The 15,784-nt window shown below is 31.5% G+C and overlaps 1 protein-coding gene across 6 annotated transcripts in view; it reads left to right on the forward strand.

Moving 5' to 3' along the window:
• Window positions 1–2,699, forward strand: part of LOC145788662 (putative cyclic nucleotide-gated ion channel 20, chloroplastic) — a 119,967-nt gene extending 117,268 nt beyond the window's left edge. For all 6 annotated transcript variants that reach the window (XR_014358064.1, XR_014358065.1, XM_082911784.1 and 3 more), the window contains 2 exons: window positions 459–621; window positions 2,320–2,699. Coding sequence is in view for 4 of the 6 variants with exons in the window: in XM_082911784.1 (XP_082767910.1) it covers window positions 459–621; window positions 2,320–2,446 (290 nt within the window). In the remaining 2 variants the exon portion in view is untranslated. The remainder of the gene's footprint in view (window positions 1–458; window positions 622–2,319) is intronic.
• The last annotated feature ends 13,085 nt before the right edge of the window (window positions 2,700–15,784 follow it).

Raw genomic sequence — 15,784 nt, forward strand, 5'->3', positions numbered from 1 at the left:
GTGTTAGCATTATTGTATTTCCTTATTTACTATTATTAGTTGTAGTGTAGCTGTATTTCCTTTCTTGCCTAAAAGACTTCTATTGTAAGTTACCTATCCTCTAATATGAAGGGGGTAATATCCTAATCACAACCCTAAGTTTGATTTTTCCCTAAAACAAACAAAATCATGTTAGATTGCCAATTGTCTCCAAAGCTTTGGTTGTTACAAAATGAACCCAACATTGTATATCGAACCATCCAACTCGTTGATAGCAAGGAGTCTTAAATGTGACAGGCCAACTTGTTAAACTTCTTAAATTATGGCAGTTCTATTTCTTGATTTTGAAATTTATTTTTATTTTTATTTTTTATTTATTTATTTATTTTTGTTGGGGGGGGGGGGGGGGGGGGGGGGGCTGATATATGAGGCCTGAACATGAATGTTAAGAACATTAAGGCTTAAAAAATTATCTGCAGGTAGAAGAAAAGGCAGTGTTCCAGGGCAAAGATTGCTCAGCAATAGGATGGTAAGATGCTTTACAAATGTAGAAACATTTACACTCCGAGCTGCTGATATTGAAGAAGTCACCAATCTTTTTTCAAGATTCTTGAGGAACCCACGTGTTCAAGGAGCCATAAGGTGAGTAATATCAAAACTGAAATTTGGGAAATGGTTATGATTTTTAAGTCCATGGTTGTGTGTTCATTGTGTCAAATATATGGCAAAGCGTGTTGAAATCTTAATTAACTTTTAAAAACTCAAGCTTCATAGCTAAAAGAAAAAATAGACATATGGATGCTTTGAAACAGGCCTCCAAGCATAAAAAACACATGATTTGTCTCTTTGCTCAATATGGATCCTAACCTTATGGGAAATGCCTAACCTTTGCATTCTTTTTCTTTCTTTTACTCGATTCCTTGTGCATTTATCAATCAGTGAGGACGAGAACAATGCAACATGTCCCAATGGAAAATCTGTTGGGATTTTTTTTCTCTAGAGGCTTGAATATATGTGATGGAAAAAATAAGAATTGTAAACAACATAATTTTATAAATTGATTTGATCAGAAAAATAAAATTCCCTACTGCTTAGTACTTGGTCTGCGTGAAATCTTTTATTGTTTTTTGTCTGGAGAACTTGAAATGAAAGTCATTCACTTTTTTCTTTTGGCATATCCATGTCATGAGCAATTTGCTGTCATAGCACATCTCAAGCTATGCCAGTGCCCTGCTCTCCTGAGTTATTTTTGCAGAATTTTCCATCCATTCATATGTCTTATTGTCAATCATTGTTGGAATAATTGTTCTTGTCGAAGACATTCCCTGCACAACCAATTTATTAATGATTTTGGCCTCTTCGAAATGAGGCAATGTGGTGATGTTGAAAAAGTTATTCACGATCTCCAATTTTGAACAGTCAACCCAACCATATTACTGCTCGAAATAGCCAGTCTATATGTATCCAAAATTAAACCACAAAAAAAAAAAATTTAAATGTGCATTATGAACATTCTTGGTACTTTTCTGTGATTTAAGTTTGCATATGTAGGTAGACTAAATCAAATTATATGCTTCATTGGGATTTATGCAAAGATAAGTATACAACTCATCTTTGTGGATAGGGACACTGAAGAACATGGAAGCTGACATTATGATTCCCGAAACCATTAATTTGATTCCTTTATTTGTGTTCTTCAACTTTATGCATAATCCCTACTTTAGATTATAGATTAATTTGACCTTCATTTCCGTGGAAAACAAGATAGACCCATTTTATTTCTGTTGATGTTCAAAATGTGCAGTAGATAAGTTTTACTTTAACATTGTGAAATTGCTTCGGTTTGTAGCATGCATGCCATGTTAATATGTTTTGCAGTTATCTTGGGTATATTTGCAATAGAGAAGCTTTCCATGAGGTCTGACATCTTATTAGAAGCAATCAATGAATTTCTGTGAGATCTAATTGAGTACATCTTGAGTTTGTAGTTTGTTGTCATGTAATGTTCCCAACACTTCAATGAGAAGTGAGTCCGTTTGAATAGAGTGAAAAATAGGATGGAAAGTGAATAATAAAAAGTGAAGTGAAAGAAAGCAAAGTGAAATGAAATTTTATTTTCTAGCATGTATTTGGTGAAGATGATTTTTTATTTTTTTATTTTTTTGGGGGTGAGAGAGTCAAGTTACTATGGGTTGTACATAAATTTCAAGTTTCTGGCATTTTCCTCCATTTTCATGCTAAACAAAAGCAATATGTTTTCTCTTCTGACACTTCCTATCATTTTCATCCTAATCAAAGTCAGTCTTACTGTACTTCCTAATACGTGCTTCATCATTGCAGGTATGAATCGCCCTACTGGCGAGGCCTTGCAGCAAGACGCATTCAAGTGGCATGGAGATATAGGAAGAAGCGTCTAAATCGTGCAGACACTGCCAATTCTGAACCACCCACCCAATCATTCATCTAGATAGTGTGTCTGATTTGTTGTATGTAATCTGAGTATGTAATCCTGGTAAAATATTCACTTGCATAGTTTGAACACCATTTAGACCAAAATTTCAAATGTCAATTTCTGTTGTAATTTTTTTTAACTCAATCACAATATTTGAAATGGTTGCCATGTTGAGACACTCGTGTGATTGTATGATTCTTTATTGTTGTCCCACATTGGAAAACTGACACAACTTGAATGGTTTATATATAGAAACTTACTTATTACACCTGACTAGAATTCAAAAAGCACATCATGTACCCCAAACTTTAAATGTGTACAGTGATGTTGAATTATGAGCATAAATTTTATGCAAATTCTAATGTTGTAGAGACAGATGTACGGGGAAGTTTGCCGGGTTGTTGAAAAGACAGAAAAACTTCATCCCTTGACAGAGAATGGAATCTTATAGATTACCATGATTTTGATTGTTGTGATAAATACAAAGTCTGGACTCTTTCAAAATCAAAAGATGAAGGTTTTAGCAAGTTTCGAATTTACAAAATTGAAGTTGAAAATCAATTGAGCAAGAAAATTAAAAGGTGGTTGTTTGGTTTATTTTTCAAATCACGATTTGGATGAAATATGTTAACCAAACATATTTTTAAAATATAATTCAAAATTACTTTCTCAAAATCAAAAGCTGAAGGTTTTAGTAAGTTTTGAATTTACAAAATTGAAACTGAAAATCAATTGAGCAAGAAAATTAAAGGTATTGTTTGATTTATTTTTCAAATCATGATTTGGATGAAATATGTTAACTAAAATATATTTTTAAAATCACTTTCAAAACTCCTCTTTTTTCATTTTTTTTTTATTAATCAATCAATTAATCACTTTTTCTCTCTCATCTCTCCTCTCTTCTCTCACATTCCCTCACATTTTGTACATCAATTAATCAAAAAAAAAAAAATTACAAATCATTTTAAAAATATTTTTAAAACTCATAACCAAATAATTTTTTTTTTCCAAATCATGATTCAAAAATGCAAAACTCATAACATAATTTCACACTCAAAATAATATTCTAAAATTAAGCCAGACAGATCCAAACTTTTTCATATGTTACAAAGAGTTGGAAAAATTGTAATACAATATAAATGGTAAATTATATGACTATGAATGCATTGAGTGCCTTTGAGTTTGTGGAGTAAAGCTCTGTTTATTGCATATTGTTTACATAATTGAATTATTGAAGACCCAATCTTTGTCCATATGAATTGTCGAAGGGCAGAAAGCTCTCCAACTTTGGGGAATGGCATTTGGGTTAGCCAAAAAATATAGCTAACCTTTTATGTTCCCTACATAATAAAATATTATTAAAATTACAATATTTATCTCTCTTTTTTTTTTTCATGTCATAATAAGAGTTGGAAAAATATTTTTGAACAATAAAAAGTAATTGTTCAAAAAATATGACATTTGAAAATGATATTTTTTTATATGAAAAAACATATATAAAAATATTTGTATAATATTTTTAGGAATTGCTATTCTCACTTCACTTTACTCTAAATACATTCTTTTTTGCTCCAAATACATTAATACTCTTGGAATTTTAATTTTTTTAGGAAGTGTATTTTGTGTAAAAAGGATATTAGTGTAAATGTATAATTAAGGACAAAGAAAGGAGTGTAATTGGAGTAAAGTGAAGTGGGAATAGCGATTCTCTATTTTTAAAGAAAATATATATTTTAAAAATATGATCGTATTTTAATTTACCGTTGTGATTAGATTTATTTTTATATTTAAGTTATAAAAGAATTGAGAAATAACTGGGAGTATTGTTAAAGTAGTTTTTGTGAAAAAAATGAGTTCCTAAAATATTGCATATACTTTTTAATTAAAATTTGAAGAAAAAATATGGAGCCTTGATGGAGTTGCTCTTTGAGAACCATTGAAAATTGCAAATTTAAAAATAATTAATTATTTTATCAAACGGACATCATGTAAGTAGTGCCATGATGCCATCCCATCCCAGACTAGAATATAGTGATGACCGACTACTACTCACAAACTACCGAAGGCCTAATTGAAGAAATATATAGTTCTCTTATAATATTTGGAATATAATTTGGTTAGGTAACAATAGCATTGAATTTCATTAACATGACTGTCATACAAATATTCATTTACACTTTATTTGTGTGGAGGTCAAAAAGAGGTTACACTTAAAATGACAAATAGAGCATCTAAGCCCATTAAGATGGGACGAATAAAGTCAAAACTCACTGGACTGAAAGTCATTGTCGAATTGACATGAAAGGATCAAGGGGCATCGAGTTAAGGGTACTTATGCTGAACGACAAAGCAGCGTATGTCAAGAAAATCGGCATGGTCCCATTGGGTGGGATCAGACTGTCCCTTTCAAAAAAGTATAGTATGAGCCCTGACAGAATGATGATGGAGTGTTAAACTGCATCGATAAAATATCAAAGAGAGTGAATCTATAAAAGGAGGAAGAAAGCTGAAGGGGCAGGTATGTGCTAAAAAACCTTGGACCTTAAGAAACCAAAAAAACACCAATTTTTTTACAAATACTAACTTGCCCGTGAGAGTGTTAATTCCAGTACCACCAACCGGAGTTTTATTTATGTTTTAGATGATAGCTACGAAGATCCTACAAAGGCTTGTTTGAATTGAAGGAGTATTCCATAACCACTTTATCATAGTTTGAATGTTGAGGAGAGGTAAGAAAAGAAATGATTGTGGTTTTTCACTTAGATGAAAAAAGAAAAGAAATAATTATGATTTCTCATCATTATGTTTAGATGAATAAAATAGAAGAATATTGTTTCTCACTTATCTTATTTGAATAGAATAAATAAGAGAAAAGAAAAGAAAGTATTGTATTTTATCAACTTTCCATATTAACAAGTTATGTTTTTTCATAAGGGTAATTTTGGTATTTTAGAAAAAAATTATTAAATTTAATTCATTTCGAGTGATTAGCACCTCATGAATTATTTTGAAACCCCCATTTCTTTGGACCCCCACTTATAAATTTTGAAACCTTTAAAAAAATTTCCCTCCTCCAAATAATATTCATTATGAAAACATTACACTCATTGAATGCACAACCCCCACACCTCTATACCCCGAAAAAACTCCATCTAAAAAAAAAAAACCTTAACAAAGCCCATGAAGAAGAAGAAGAAGAAGAATAAGAGGCAATGTGATTATTGTCTCTGCTACCTCATCCACCATTGTCACAGTTGGTATGCTCTCTCTATATATATACATAATTTCTTAGTTTTCTCATAATAATTTCTTCTCTTACAAAAAAAGTTATAATAATTGGTTTAGTTTTCTCAGTAAAACATGTTTGAATTTATGAATAATGTTCGGTTACCTGTTTCTGAACAAATATTAATTGTTCAGTTACCTATTCTCAAACAAATAAACAATGTTCGGGCCTGTGCTACCAAATTTCGGTTATATGTTCGGGAGTTCAGTCACAAAAAAATGACAAACATATTTTATTATTTTTGTCATTTTTTTCAAGAAACTTACCCTTATAAGGCGAATCTTCTTTGAGCTAAGAACAATATCAAAGCTATGAACCTCCTTTAAGTTTTTATTTTTGTGATCCTCTTGTCATATGGAATTATGGCTGCCAGAAAAACTTTCACTCATTGTCATTGCCAGAGAAGTGTAGGTAATCAAATTGTTGTCACTGTTACCACCGGATATTGCCGCCAAAGGGTTTTTAAGGTTTTGAGGGTGGGTAGGTTTTGAAAATGAGATTTGGGATGGATGGGTGGTGATGGAAGTTGGTGCTATCATAAACCTTAATTTATGATGTAGTGGGCGTGTAGGTTTTTTTTTTTTTGGTGAATGTGTGTAGGTTTAATTGCGAGATGGGTGTCCCAAAATTAATGATATCCGTTGTAGTAATTTTATTTGAGGTTGTTATTGTAATAAAAAAAAAGGTAAATTACAAACACACCCTCTGAAGTTTACTTAGATTATAAATTACCTCTGCGGTTCTAAAAATTACAGTATGCCCCCTAATGTTTGTAATTTCATAACAAATAGGTCATTTTATTAATAAATCATCTAGTTAATTAACAATTTTTAATAATATTAAAATTTTATTTCAATTAATAATTCAGATAATTTTATTATTGTATAGGTGAACAGTTAAAATTTTCACTTTTTCAATTAATTCTATTAAAAAAAAAAATCTGACAGCGAGGTATTTGTAATTTTTCAAACCACATGGGACAATTTATATTTTAAGTAAACTTCAAGAAGGTGTATTTGTAATTTACCTTAACAAAAACTAAAAATTGAGGGATCCAAAATAATTTATAGGATGCTAATAGCAGCACTCTTCATTTCTCATCAAATCTCGCCACTTTTGGTGAGAAATGAAATATAAGTTTGGTGAAAATCATTTTCTCATCATCCCTCATCATTTCTCATTTACTTAATCATCCAAACAAGTGAAGGGGTTTTCTATTCTCACAATTTCTTTTCTTTTCTCACCAAATCCCTCCATCCAAACAAAGGATTAGAGCAAATGCACAAGTAAATGAAATAAAACGTTCATTGACTTCTTATTGTATTTTCCCAGACACAAACACAAACAAAGTACAAGGTTTTATAAATAAAAGAATAACTCGATCATTCCAAAGCTGAATGTGTACAAAACTCTCAAACATTTCCATTAAATAACTTGGCATACAAGCCTCCATGCCTATTTGAATCTGCACATAATTTTAAATATAAAATCATCGTGCCTTATCAACATCACCTACATATATAGTATCGTTACATCCACACAATTTTCTCCACTTGAATACACATAATTGGGACTTTTATCGATAAAAGTCTCTAAAATACGATGAATCATTAATCCTACATATATAAGAATAAAGGGTAATGAACAGTGATACATCAAAACTATTTATAGTTAAGGATATCTCCTTTTTCTCAAATAACTATAAAAAACCAAAAGCTTCCTATCCAGCAGAGAGTGTGCATCATATCAATATATAATCGGATCGGCTCCAAATATGTCAAAACTCCAATTATCATCGTATCAAAACTATTAGTATATTTAATATCTCATAATAGTCCTTGGGACTAAAACGATAAATACCATCTTTATACATTGAATATAATAAACATATGATATCTTTGAGTAATAGATATTTCAAATTTGAAAAACAAACTAAAATATATTACTACCATAAAAATAAAAAATAAAAAACTAAAATTCATTACTACTCACCTCTTCCTCCTCAAACGATAAGTTAATCCAAGTATAATAATTTAAGCAAGGTATATAAAATTCATTTCAACACAATTGTAGCAATTTGATTCATTATAAAATGGGTGCTCAGGGCTAAAAGTCCAAAATTATATTTTCTTTGGCCAAAAGTCCAAGTGCAAGAATAGTTTGTCCAAAAGGACAAACTAAAGCAAAATATCCATATATATACCAATCAGACCCTACATCTCTCAAATTGAAACCATATCTTTCTTTCTCTCTCTCTAATCCTTAGGTGTGCCATCAACGCCTCCACATTCGCTATCATTGCCTCATTGCCGCCACCACCACCCTCACCGTCGCCGCCCACCGCCGTGTCGTCATTGCCTCGTCTCTCATCCTCTCTTTTCTCCATCTTCTCGCGGTGGAGAAACAAACCTTAAATCAGCATCACCATGTAGTAACAAACTCCTTCAACTCATCTGTAACCCCAAATTTCTCCAGATCCACCACTTTCGCCACTGTGGCCAGTGTCTCCGACGATGCTTCAACAAAAGATAACAGTGCCGCCACTAGAAATCTAGGGACAACCAATGTTGCGATGTAGGGATTGTAATCGTTGTGGATTGTTCCTATAGAGAAGACGTAGCTGCATCATTATTATCAGCATCATGATCTACTCTCTCTCTCTCTCTCTTACAGACAAGGTTAAACTTCTTTGTTTAAAATGTGGCAAACTTCTTTGGATGATGATGTGGTTGTTGCTGTTGAAAAAATTATTATTATTATTATTATTATTATTATTATTATTATTATTATTATTTGTTCTTTGGTTTGAAACAATGATTTGTGGAGAGTTTGTGGTGATGGTGTCACGACCCATCCCACCCTAACAGGATAGTAGTAGTGACCGGCCAGTAGCCTTTGACTACCAAAGGCCTGACAAGACTGGATTATAATCTTGGGACTTGAGTAAAAGCAACCTATTCATTATATTAATTGATATCCATTCAAAGCAAGTGCATAAATAGGATGAGAATAAAACAAGCATACATTTTATTTAGTTCTTGATATTTACATGTCTACACAGCAAAAAGGAAAAGATACAACTACAAAAGTCACTCTTACAAGGACCAAACCACAAAGGTAGAACTCTAGTTCCAAACTACAACTTCTCCAAAAGACAAAGTAAAGAAAAAGGTGCTAGTGCGACTCATCTTTGTGTCCTTGGTCCACATCTTCACCTACATACATTTAAGGGATAGGGGTAAGCTATTGCCCAATGAATAGTAATAAAGTAAGGTAGTAAATGAATGAACATTGTGAGCTTTTAAAACATTATTTCAAAATAACATATATATTTATACAAAACATAGCATAGCTTGACTTGCAAATAAAATACACAGCGATGACCATTAAAGGAAAACATGGGTTTAATCGACCTGGGTACCGGCTAAACAAAATATGATGAGCTTGGCCATAATATATGATTAGACATACCCCCAATTGTGGGTTCGGGTCCAAGAATGTTATCTAGGTAGATGATACAAAAGTGTAGAATGTTCATTCATAGAAAAATATAATAAGCTTGTAAACATAATCATGTTTGGCATTGAAAACATAATTTGTCAAACATTGCGTTGCTAAATTACTACTCACAATGAGCTCCGTGAATGAGGGTTTAACCTCCTCAAGCTTGAGCTATACAAAACAAGAACAAAAACATTGAAGCACTTACATAATCCTTAACTCCCTATATCAATTGGTTATGTTATTGAACTTAAATTCTCTTTTCTATTTAAATATGTATTAAGTGGATTTGTAATTATGTTATCCTTGTGTTTAGATATCAAAACATACGTAAAAGTGTCCAAAGAAAACAAGAAAATCAAGTGGAACAGGATACAAAAACTGTGCTGAAAATGACCAGTTCGCTCGAGCGGTGCCTTCACCGCTCGAGCGGTAATTGAACCTTCCTAGAATCTCAGGTCTGCAAAAGTGTACTCAAGCCACCCTTCAATTGCTCAAGCGGTTAACTGACTTAGCTAGGTTTCAAGGCGGTCCACCCGAGCAGTCTTCTCACCGTTCAAGCGGTGAGCTACAGTGCAGACTCATACAGTTCAACCTGCTATGCTTTAGGCTATTCTAGGACTTCCAAACTCACTTTTCAAGCTTTCAAATCTCAAATTTTTGTCTATAACATCTTAATAATCATATATATGATGAAAGAGTAATAAAAACTTGGTATTATACATGAATTTAAAGATTAAACAAGCAATAGATAGTCTTTATTCAAGTTTCTTAAGCTTTTCAGTTCTTTTTTTTTTTCTTTCAATGATTTCAATCTTCAAAACTAAGTTCTAAAGCTTCTGAATCATAAATAAAAGGTGTCGGTTCATGGCATAATACTTGTTTTACTCAAATATTACATGAAACTAGTTCAAAACATAGTTTTCCTTTGATTTCCTCAAACTCTTTCCTAGTTTTCAAACTTTCCTACTTTCTTCTTATTTCAGTCTTCCAAAACTTATTCCTAATCAAATTTTTGGCTATGTTTTGACATGAGAACATGTAAGAGGGTTAAGTTTCTCACCTTGCAGTGACTTTCTTGGAATTTCTAGGCTTGAATCTTTAGCTCGTTGAATTTTTCTTGCCTTTTCTCTATTTTTCTTTTTTCTTCCTCTTCTCCTCTCCCAATTATTCTTGAATTCTCTATCAAGTTTCTTTTTTATTTTGCTAAGAACAAGAGGCTTTATATGGTGTAGATGGGCAAAGGTGATAGATTTACTTGATTGGCTAACTTTCTTGTTTTAGCCTAGTTGACCAAGGTTAAAACTAAAAAATCTAATCTTATCATAATCATATTTATCCTAATTAATCCTAATTAGCAAAACATCAAATAACACGGAACGAACAAGTTCATTAGACTAAAGTCTTTAAGCTTCTTAATTAATGCATAGGGGTTATCCTATGATTCTCAATTTCTAATCTAAACCATTCCCTAACTCCAAGCTTGGAACAAACAATACCTCTAAGTTTAGGTTTCTAAAGCAACTTCTCCTTCTCCTAACCAAGTCCTAGTATAAGCAAATAAGCGGAAAATATGAAACTAATATGCACAAATGTCATGATATGCATATGCATGAAGTCTCGGGTGTCATAGATGGCTTGTTGTTCTTTCTCTCCTCTTTTTTTTTTTTTTTTTTTCCTTCATTCGTACAGATAGAGTGAAAAAGATCTATTATTATTGTTGTTGATGATAATGATTGCAACAAATAAACAAAAAAAATTATATGACAGATTTTCAATGGATAGTGCTTCAATATATAAGAACAAAAAGAAACTCATAAAATTTGAATAGATAAATTTAGGGAAAAAATTGAACACAGAGATATAATTTAGGAAAAAAAAAAATCAAAAGATAGAAAAAAATTGAATAGATAAAAAGAATTTAAGGAAAAAATTAAATAAATAGATATAATTTAGGGGAAAATTTTGAACAGATGGACAAAAAAATTGAACAAATAGATATAAATTTGAATAGATAGACAAAAAATTTAAATATATAGAAAATAATCTGAAAAAAATTTAAACAAATAGTAAATGAAAAGTCAAACAGAAAAAAAGTCAAAGGATAAAATTGGAAATAAAATGTTCTCCATAACTTCTCGCCAAACTATTTCAAAAAGTATGGATCTCTCATCAACAAAAAATATTCTTTGAACCTAATGTCTTATACCCTCTTTAAATTAGATTTATCACCAATTAACCCTTATAAAATTTATTTTCCTAAATTCACTTCTTTAGGATATGTCAATGTTCGAGAGATGTTGCTTAACCCTTCTTTCAAACATATTGGAGTTAAATTATGTTTAGTTGAGATTGAATTAGATGAAGCAAATAAATTTAATATCATCTTAATTCAATTTTAATTGTCCAGGCAGCATTGACACCTTTTAGTAAAGATAACATATTTCGCTAAAAAACTTGAAATCAAGCTCCGCGTGATAGATTAGAACTTAGGCTCGTATATGTTTCCAATGGTATAGGCCAATAATTTGTTATTTTCTAATTAAAACATATTTGCACTCAAAATTGACAAAAAATTGTTGTATGTGCATTGTTTTATAGCAAAAATGAGAAATTTTCAAACGAGCATATGTCTTTCGTTTAGACTCAAATTCGGGCAAAATTTGAGTTTAAACTAAAGCCCCATCAATCAAGTTTCTAATGGTAATAATTTCACATCAAAATTTATATATTTTATGAAATTGGTCAAAATAGTGCAACCTGGTTAGACAACACTTCCAAAATATTTTGGAGTTGTCCAACTCTAGAGCTTGTATTCAATAAAAATAAGTTTCAAAACTTTCTTTTTTAAAAAAAAAAATTCTTCAAAATTTCATTTTCAAACAAAATCAATCAATTAAAAATTTATAATTTGGTGTAAGAATATGAATTTTATCTTAATTTAGGCTATGAACAAATCTTACCCAATAATTAGAGCTTCTTTTTCTTTCTATTATTCTTTTCTCTTTTCTCCTTTCTTTCTCTCTTTTCTTTTGTTTTCCAACCAATGAACACTTTAGACCTTTTGCACGAATTTTTCTATAAAAGAAACCTCACCCTTAGCTTTTACATACAAGAACACACATACAAACACTTCATCCAGCTGAGAGGAAGATAGGGGAAGCGGGTGAGTTTGGTGGAAGAAAAGAAAAAAAAAGAAGATCTTGTTAGTTAACCAACCAAGCCTCAAGTAAGCCACAACACAACTCTCTCTTTTATTTTCCTTTTTCAAATACATGTTATTAGATGTTTAAAATCATGTTTTCAGATGTGTTGTAATGGTGTTCATATGTTCAAAGTTGATGAATTGGGCTTTGATCCTTCTTCTACACATTTCCTCTTAATAGATACAAAACTACATTTTTCTTCCCATATCTCACATTTTTTTTAAAGGCATACCATCACTCTGAAAATCTGAGTTATTAATACATTATTTAGTATGTTTTCATCACAAAAGAAGTGAAAAATTTCCTTTAGTTGGCCTATTTTTTCACCAATCTTCTTATTTTGAGTATTGTGCATGAAAAACCTATTTTACAGCTAACTTTTGAAAATTCTAGAAAAATCTCCCAGACCTCAGTTTTGTGTCAAAAACTTCCTTATGGAGTTATCTTTCAAGGAAAATTGGTTTCATTGAAAATAAGTGAGCGATTTGAAAGAAAATCTGATTTTCGTAACGATCGACGAATCTGGACAGCGATAGAACGTTTCTTAAATAACTAAAAATCAAGAAAAGGTATTCCATTTTTGAAACATGTTTTGAAAACTAGATTTAATTCTCTACGAACCATAGGAAGGCCAGGTTCGGAAAAAATCTAAAATGGTCCTTTTGACTTTAATCTTTAAATGGTACTGAATTTGGAAATTTAGTTTTGCATTTGTATTTTAAGCTCTGGCCTTCATGAATATGCTTATTAGTATATGATCATGTCTTGGTATGATATTGCATGCGTTATGGTTATGTTCCTTATCTTCTTCAATTGATAATGTTCATGCTTATGTGGATATTGCTATCTTGTTAGGTTGTTTTAACTTTATTTTAAGACATTTAACTCAACTGAAATCTTAATTGGAGTGGTATTGGGTTTCCGATCACTTAAATAATGAAGAGATGATAATGTGTTATGTATGGATTGATAGGATATGCTCCCTAATTGAAGCTTAAGTCTGGGGTAAGTGGTTATCGTGTAAACCCCAGAATAGAACGGATGTATTCGAACTTTTTGCGATGGTTTGAGTGGTGAAATAAGGTTGGGTCTAGATGGGATATTCAGGAGGATAATTTTTTTTTAGAAGGATAAGGTTGGATTCAGGGTAATAAAAACTTTTTCTTTTTGTAGTCCTTTTTGAGGCCCTGCGGTTGGCGTTACGCGATATATAACCATTGGTAGGCATTTGAGGTAAGTTATGCAACAAAGTAGCAAAAATGGGAGTTTCGAATAGTCTGGTGTCCAATTCTTGCGGTTGAGATGATGAAATCTCTTTGGGAGATTTATAGAATACTAACATCTAACCTTGTAATCCTTGTTATTGACTTAAATATCATGCTTCATTACTTACTTGTTATAAATGTGATGGTGTATTGGATTAGCAAAAAGGGACGGGGTGTGTATGCATTTACTGGGCATTCAAAACTCATGGCATTTCATACCAAGTATTGAAGACTATTAGATCGGTCGAAGACAAAACTGAAGCATTTGAGGACGTACAGCTACCTTAGGAGGATTAGAAACTAGTTTGTAAACGTGTTTTGAGATTGTAAGTGATAGACCCCATTTTGTATTTAAGACATGATTTTTGTAATTATTATATATCTATACATATCTTTTATATTACCTATTCTTTTTTTCTTTTTCTTTTTTTATCGTCGACTCATGTAGACCTTGTGTTAAATCTTGTTAAGATCTGTTAAAATGGTAGCTTTGCTATCTAACGTCATTGAACTTTGAAGGGAGGCTATATTGACTCCTCTGACCTTCATGGGATCTTACTTAGTTATTAACCAAATGACTCATTGGTGACGTTTCATATTTTGTAATCTTAGATAAATCCTATATTTATTTGTTAATATATTCTCTGATGTTCCCAATTTTTTGTGGTGTCACATATATGCTTCTGAAATTCAAAATAACTTGATTAATGGCAATATCATATATGAAAAATTCAATGTTACCATAGATTGTGATCATATCTATATAGTTGGAAATTTAAATTTTAAAACATAAATGTAATATGTAACATCTTAAACCTTATGTAACATTTCTAAACCCAACATAAATGTAACATGTAACATCCCAAACTCACTGTGACATTTCCATATGCTTCTTATCCCAAACCCAAAGTGACATTCCAATACTCCAACGTTGAATTATGAATAATGTAACCTCCTAAATGTAACATCTAACATCTAACATCCTAACCCAATCCATGTATTAAATCACCATCACCCCCAACCTAACGTAACTTCAACATTGAGCAATGGGGTTCAATCCACATTCAATTACAAACCCAAATCCCTAATAATTTTGTGCAACGTAGTGCGACATGTATGTAAACACTAATTACAACTAAGGCTGTGCAAAAAATCGCTCAATTCGCTAAAATCGCACTGATCCGCATCTATCCGTATCGCTCTAACCGCTAACTGCGGTTTAAACTTTAAAATTTATAATCCGCCAACCGAACCGCTTCGCTCCACTATAGTTAATACATATATATTTTTTAACCTCAAATGAAATATCAATGTAAAAATGAGTGTGAGAGAGATTTAAGATATGAAATTTATTACAAATTAGTGGTTATATATATGAAACTTATTATGTAAAATTACTTTGTGGTATATATCTAAAAAATATTAAACAAATTAGTGCTATATATTATGCAAATGTATGATAATTAGTTAGAATATTCTTCAATTCGCCAATCTGCTAAAAACCGCCCAAACTGTAATTTGTCAATCCACTAATCCGCCAACCCGCCATTCGGTTTGTAAATTTACTCTCAAACAGCCTGAACCGCACCGCGCACACCCCTAATTACAACAAAGACACGATACACATTCAAACACATACATAATCGAATAAACGCACAAATATCAACTACATGGTATATGTAGATTAATGTTACACACTAACTGTAACATGCATCGTAATACGATCATTCAAGTCCCACTGTACAATTGTTATTCTACGACGTGGTTTATATTCGACATCCAATTAATAACCAAAACCAAACATCCCCAACCCAACCTTTAAACCTATACACACCACTATACACATTGAACATACCAAAACGTATCAACTATCAGAATGTTAAATACACATATTCAATTAGAACAATGGCCAAAGTATGCATATCAATGAGTATGATAGATTGTTAATGCCCTATTAAAGATGAACAATCCATACTTCAACAAACAATAACACACTTCAATTTTATTTATTTTTTTTAAAAAATACATTTTCTCCTCAATCGATTGGAGTCGAAATCTGTCAAAGAAATCAACACACAACCCTCAAACTTCATTA

This window comes from Camellia sinensis, unplaced genomic scaffold, assembly GCF_055761805.1.
Source record: "Camellia sinensis isolate YWXY unplaced genomic scaffold, ASM5576180v1 Unanchor13, whole genome shotgun sequence".
Lineage (NCBI taxonomy): Eukaryota > Viridiplantae > Streptophyta > Magnoliopsida > Ericales > Theaceae > Camellia > Camellia sinensis.